This window comes from Corylus avellana, chromosome ca2 (assembly GCF_901000735.1).
Source record: "Corylus avellana chromosome ca2, CavTom2PMs-1.0".
Taxonomy (NCBI): Eukaryota; Viridiplantae; Streptophyta; class Magnoliopsida; order Fagales; family Betulaceae; genus Corylus; species Corylus avellana.
Genome location: NC_081542.1, coordinates 2,619,517 through 2,626,375, shown reverse-complemented (window position 1 = coordinate 2,626,375; position 6,859 = coordinate 2,619,517). Strand labels below are relative to the sequence as shown.

General features: G+C 43.3%; 1 protein-coding gene across 1 annotated transcript in view; it reads left to right on the top strand.

Moving 5' to 3' along the window:
• The first annotated feature begins 1,016 nt into the window (after positions 1-1,016).
• Positions 1,017-6,859, top strand: part of LOC132171037 (protein ecdysoneless homolog) — a 9,951-nt gene continuing 4,108 nt past the window's right edge. Inside the window, exons 1-3 of the mRNA XM_059582241.1 lie at positions 1,017-2,175; positions 2,316-2,651; positions 3,244-3,377. Coding sequence (XP_059438224.1) covers positions 1,034-2,175; positions 2,316-2,651; positions 3,244-3,377 — 1,612 coding nt within the window. The 5' untranslated portion in view covers positions 1,017-1,033. The remainder of the gene's footprint in view (positions 2,176-2,315; positions 2,652-3,243; positions 3,378-6,859) is intronic.

Sequence of the window (6,859 nt, the reverse complement as noted above, 5' to 3'; positions counted from 1 at the left end):
TCGAGGAAGTTGGGAGAAGGGTATTCCCAAGAATCTTTCAAGGAGTCATTTCAGGCCTTTAAGTGGTGAGAAAATTGTGGAAAGAGTTTGGTGAATTACACTCTGAAAATGAGGGTCAAATTGCATCCATAGTAATAGTAGCCGAGAGCTGAAATTTGAAAAGTTTAAGACTTTGGAATCAACAAAGAAATCATGAGGCCTAATCAAGGCTTTAATCCATACCTCAATGGCTTTATTCTCAGAGACTGTAGTATCCAAGGGCCAGCAAGAGGAACTCCAAATAGACTTAGCAAAGAGACAACCCAAGAATATATGCTGGGTGGATTCATTGGGTCCTTTACAAATAGGGCAACACCATTCCTCAATACTGATACCGAAGGAACATACTTGAAAAGATTTCACCCTAACAGGAAGAATATTCCAAGCAATTGTCCACAAAAGATTGAAATTTTAGGCTCTAAAGCAATTTCCAATCTTCAAGTGGCAAAGGATCACTATTTGGGGTGATTTTATTGGGAGTTGGATTCTGAGAATATGTGCAGCAAGGGGGGTTAAAGGAGGAATGTATGGAGTTTAAGGAGCCAAAATCTAGAGGGATGAACAATAAGATCTTGAGGAGAGGGTTGAAAGGGCTGGCAGGGTTTGGGGAGGGTAGGGTTTAAAGGTATTAATTATAGTAGGGATTCAAAGAGTAAACCAAACAGAGAGATTGGAATTTGAGGAGATGGTTCTGCAAGCTCTTAGAGGGACAACTTCAAAATTCTTAAGAATCCCTTTCCAAATCCCTGAAGGTGAAAGATTGGAAGTGTAATCCATAATGTCGTTTAAGATTTATTTTTGTAAATCTTAAACGACTGCAATACCTTTTAAGCGACTCAAAATCTTTTGATAACCGTTATACACTCCAAAAAAAAAAAAAAAAAAAAAAAAAAAAACAGCGTAATCAAACGACAGCGTTCCACCGCACCCCAGACTCCGCTTTAAAACCCCCGAACATTCACGACAGCAACAGAAGCTTGTAGTTGCAGAGACCATGGCCGCTACTCCAGAACCTGACTCCATCTTCTCCCAACAGAACTCCAGGCTCCCAGACGACACCGTATTCTACGCCATATTCCCCGACTTCGCTCTTAATCCCAACACTACCCCTCCTGAGCCCTCCTCTTTCCAATCCCTCCACCTCCAAATCCTACAATCTATCTCGCCTTACACCAAAGACTATCTCTGGCAGCACGAGCCCTTCTCTCTCTCGCTCTCGTCCCAATCCCAACCCTCCTGCCTCTGCTCCTCCGATATCCCCCACCTCCACGGCAAGCTCCGCTTCGGCGATAACCTCGACGACGAATGGTTCGCCGTGTTCCTCCTCTTCCACATCTCCGCCACTTTCCCTTCCGTCTCGGTCCGAGTCTGGGACAACGACGGCGAGTTCCTTCTCATAGAGGCGGCCTTCCACCTTCCCCGCTGGCTCAACCCTGATACCAGCCCCAACCGCGTCTTCATTCGCCAAAACCACCTCCATATCGTCCCGAAACATCGTACTCCAAATCCGAGTTTACCTGATTCGCTCCGGTTCGTGATAAATTTTGGCGACGAATCGCGCGCGCCGGAGTCGGTTCAGTCCGCGGTGAAGAGTAAGATATCAGAGTACCCGGAGCGGGCGAGGAAGAACATGTTCTCCGTTAGGGTTAGGGTTCCTGTGGCGGTGGCGCAGGTGTTGAGGCACGAGCCCTGCCTGATCTCCCTTGCGGTGGAGGGGTTCTACGACCGAGACATCGACGCAATGAAGCACGCAGCGAGAATGGAGAGGTTCGCGCCGAGAGGGAGAGAGGAGGAGCTAGTTCGGGTCTCGGTGAGGATGTCGAGGGCCATGTACGCGCAACTGGTGCAACAGACATTTTCGGCGCCGAAGTGTTACCCGATGCCGGATCGGACCGATAAGGCTGCGTATTTGGAGGCCGAGTTGGGAATGAAGATCGCGTGCGGGTTCGAGATGGTTTATCAGATGAGACGGAGGGAGGGTTTGGAAGGGAAGGGGAGCACGTGGGAGGCGTATAGGGAGAGCTTGGAGAGTAGTGGGTACTTTGAAGGATTGGTTCCTGGGTCCAAAGAGTATCGGAGGTTGATGCAGAACGCCGAGGAGTATTACCGCAATAGTTCATTGTTTTCGAGGGCCAGGTACATTTGCCAAACTTTTTGTACTAGTTTGCAATTTATGATAATTCCCTGTCAAATCCTTTTGACTTTTGTTTTAGATTTTGTTATTGTTGGCATTTAGTGGGTCTTAGACTCTTAGTAAATATAGCTTTTTGTGGCAGTGAAATGTTGAGTGCTCCGGTGAGACGAATTGATGAAATTCTTGCTTTGCTCCATTTGGCGGATGATTTTAAGGGTCAGGAGGTTCCTCCTTCTGATGATGATTCTTGGCTTTACAACGGAGAGGACGAGTTGAACTCTGCTCTTCTTGAGAGGCAAAAGGAGATGGACCTCTATAATAATTCAAAACATAAAAAGAAACAGAAAGGGAAGGAAGATACTGGTCCTTCTTCCAGTTCTAATGTTGATGAGGCTGCTCTTGGTGATATAGCTAAAACCATGCAGGATTTTGTCCATAAGGTTTCAAGCTATAAGGGAGCTGAGGTTCCTGAAGACAGGTTAGTATACCTTTATATTCATCTCATTCGTTAATAAATTTAGTCACCCATTTTAATTGTCATAAATGGGCACAAAAATGTGCAGCTCCGGTCCCTTATTTTATTATTATTTTTTTTTTTTTTAATGCAAGTGTAAAATTTAGCTTATTTATATGGCATCAATGAGAAGACTCACCAGTCTGCATATCAGTTAGCTAGCAGTGACATGACAAGAAGGTCACTTACTTCTTAAATAATTGTTGAATTGGATTGTGCCATTGAAGCCACTGGCAATTTTACTTTTGGGTTTGAAGCCGGTTCAACTTTTTGTTGGCTCACCATTGCTGATGTGGTTTTGAGTGAGCTGATCTGGGTTGTTTGCCTTCTCAGCAGACACAGTTGAATATTCTTAGAATTAGGGAACATTACCATACACTTTTTGCATTAACTTAACCGGCTTTTAGTCTCATTATTTAGAGGTTGCACATGACACTGAGCAATAGTTATTCATTTCAGTTATGATATTCACCAAGTCTTAGTATGGGGATTTCGGTTTTACTATATTTAGGAAAAGCAGTTGATTTAAATGTACTCTGTTAACTATCTTTTGAAGGAACCTGAAAGAAGTGGACCTTAATGTTGACCGTTTTATTCAAGAAATGGAATCAGTAATGAAGCGCCAAGGTTTTGCGGATGCTGGCAGTGATGTTGATATTGAAGAAGGGTCCACGTCTGACTTTGATATGGGTAAGTTATACACGGTCTTTACTCTCTCTCTCTCTCTCTCTCTCTCTCTCTATTGCTAGTTCCACATTGTTGAGAGGTTTTAAAGTATAGAGAAAAGAGGAGGCTATTCAAAGATGCATAGCCTACCTCACACATATTATATATAAGCTTTGAGAATACATAAATGACCAAATTGCCCTCATACCCTAATACATTCTTCTACATTCTTCTAACACATTCTTCTAACACTCCCCCTCAAGCTGGAGCATATATATCATATAAGCCCAGCTTGGAACAAATAAACTCTAACCGGTTACGACATAAAGACTTTGTAAACATATCAGCTAATTGGTCTCCAGACTTCACAAATACTGTAGATATGTTTCCATTGAGTATCTTGTCTTGGATGAAATGACAATCAACCTCAATGTGTTTAGTCCTTTCATGAAAAACCGGGTTAGATGCAATATGTATGGCAGCCTGGTTATCACAAGATAATGGGATAGGAGTAGTAGTCGAGAAGCCGATCTCCTGAAGGAAATGTTGTAACCATGTCAACTCAGTAGTCGTATGAGCCATTGCCCTGTACTCTGCTTCAGCACTAGATCGTGCCACCACAGTCTGTTTCTTACTCTTCCAAGTTACAAGATTACCACCAAAGAATGTGCAATACCCTGTAGTAGACCGTCTATCTGAAGGAGAACCTGCCCAATCTGCATCAGTAAAACCTTCTACCCTAAGATGTCCATTTGGTCTATACAATATTCCTAGACCAGGTTGTCTCTTTACATAACGAATAATCCGAGTAACAGCTTCCCAATGTGAAACCCGAGGAGCCTCCAAGAATTGACTGACAACACTAACGGCATATGAAATATCTGGCCTGGTGATAGTAAGATAGTTCAACTTCCCAACTAGACGACGGTATCTGCCGGGATCTTCAAATAATTCACCTTCATCCTTTAGTAATTTCTTATTTGGATCCATTGGAACATCAACTGGTCGAGAACCCAAAAGACCTGTCTCTTCTAATAAGTCAAGTGCATACTTTCTCTGGGACAAGTTGATACCTGTTCGAGATCTAGCAACTTCAATGCCTAGAAAATATCGAAGTTTGCCCAAATCCTTTGTATGAAATTGATCCTGTAGGAATTGTTTTAATCGGGCAATGCCTCCTGAATCATCCCCAGTAATGACAATGTCATCTACATATACCACAAGGAGAATATAGCCAGCACTAGTATGTAAGTGGAATACTGAATGATCTGTCTGACATCTCTGCAGACCAAACTTCAGTACCGCTTCAGAGAACTTTCCAAACCATGCCCGCGGTGATTGCTTGAGACCATACAATGCCTTTCTTAATTTACAGACATAGCCCTGAGACTCCCCCTGAGCGACAAACCCAGGTGGTTGCTCCATATAAACTTCTTCACTCAAATCCCCATGGAGAAAGGCATTTTTGACATCCAATTGGAACAAGGGCCAATCAAGATTAGTAGCCATGGAAATAAGAACACGAATAGATGAAATTTTGGCAACAGGAGAAAAAGTGTCATCATAATCAATACCATACGTTTGCGTATAGCCCTTAGCAACCAACCGAGCTTTCAATCTTTCAACTGAACCATCAGGATGAAACTTAACTGTGTAGACCCATTTGCAACCCACAGTTTTCTTATTAGGTGGTAAGGGAACAAGCTCCCATGTCCCATTGTGATGCAAGGCCTTCATTTCCAATTCCATAGCTTGCCTCCAACCAGAGTCAGATATTGCAGCCTGCACTGTCTTAGGAATAGAAACAGTAGAGAGAGGGGAAATAAAGCAAGAAAATGTAGGGGATAAAGAACGAGTGGAGACAAACTGACTAATAGGATGTTGGGTAGTGCAAGAACGTGTACCTTTCCGTAGGGCAATAGGCAAGTGGTCGGATGGATGTGGAGGCAGCGGATCTTGAGACGATAAGGATGATGATGGCGGTGCAGGAGCTGATGGTCGAAGTCGGCGTTGATAAACTTGGAGTGGAGCAGGTTGGTGGTGAGGTAGTGAGACCGGAGGAGAAGGAGAGACCGGCACAGAGAGAAGAGGAATAGGCAGCGGAAGAGACTCGACATCAGGCTCAAGGGAAGAGTCACCCAAAGAGGTAGTAGCAGAAAAATAGGGGAGAGACTCAACAAATGTGATATCGGCACTAGTGAAGTAGCGTCGAAGAACCGGACTATAGCAACGGTATCCCTTTTGGGTTGTGGAATACCCAAGGAAGACACATTTAGTAGCACGAGGATCAAGCTTATCAAATCCGGGACCCAAATTATGAACATAGCAAACACACCCAAAAACCTTCAATGGCAAGGAGAATGGGGAGGAAGAAGGATATAAAAGAGAATGAGGAGAGGTACCATCTAAGACCGAGGAGGACATCCTATTAATTAAATAACAAGCAGTGAGGACAACATCACTCCAAAATTGTTTGGGAACATGCATATGAATTAAGAGACAACGTGCGATTTCTAATAAATGACGATTTTTGCGTTCAGCCACACCATTTTGTTGTGGAGTGTGAGCACAGGATGTTTGATGGATAATGCCTTTATCAGACAAATAAGAGGCAAACGAATGAGATGTATATTCTTTAGCATTATCCGAACGCAAAATACGGATTTTCTGAGCAAATTGAGTCTTAATCATATTACGAAAAAGTTGGAAAATAGAAAATAACTCTGAACGATTTTTCATTAAAAATAACCATGTCATACGAGAAAAATCATCCACAAAGGTCACAAAATAGTGAAATTTATTGGCTGCGATATTAATTGGACCCCATACATCAGAATGAACTAACTCAAAAGCACTAGAAACCCTATTAACAACACGAGACGGAAACGAGACACGATGATGCTTGCTAAGCTGACAAGCTTCGCAAGGCACAGACGTCTCATGACGAAGACTGGGGACTTGATGCTTCAATGTAGAAAGGGAAGGATGACCAAGACGACAATGCCACTGAAGAGCGGAGGCCGACGACTGCAACGTATGAGAGGAAATTGTGGGTGCTAGATCGAGATAATAGAGGCCATCAACTTCATGCCCCATACCAATCATCCTCCTCGTCTTGAGATCCTGAAAAATGCATAGAGAAGGATAAAAACTAACTGAACAGTTAAGGGATTTTGTGATTTGACTAATAGATAACAAATTAAAAGGAAAGCCAGGAACATGTAAAACAGATAACAACTCAATGTCAGGACTCAGATGGGTAGTGCCTGAGCCGACCACTTTGGATAGGGAACCATTAGCTAGGGTGACACTTCTAGGTGATGCGACATGATGATAATTAGAGAGGAAAGTAGACGAACCAGTCATATGTTCATTGGCGCCAGAATCGATAACCCACGGGTTGCTAGTGGAGGATAAAAGACAGTGAGATGCAGTACCTGACTGAGCAAGAGTAGCAGTGGAAGAGGAAGAGGCATGCTTATGGGCTAAGAACTGAGCATACTCAT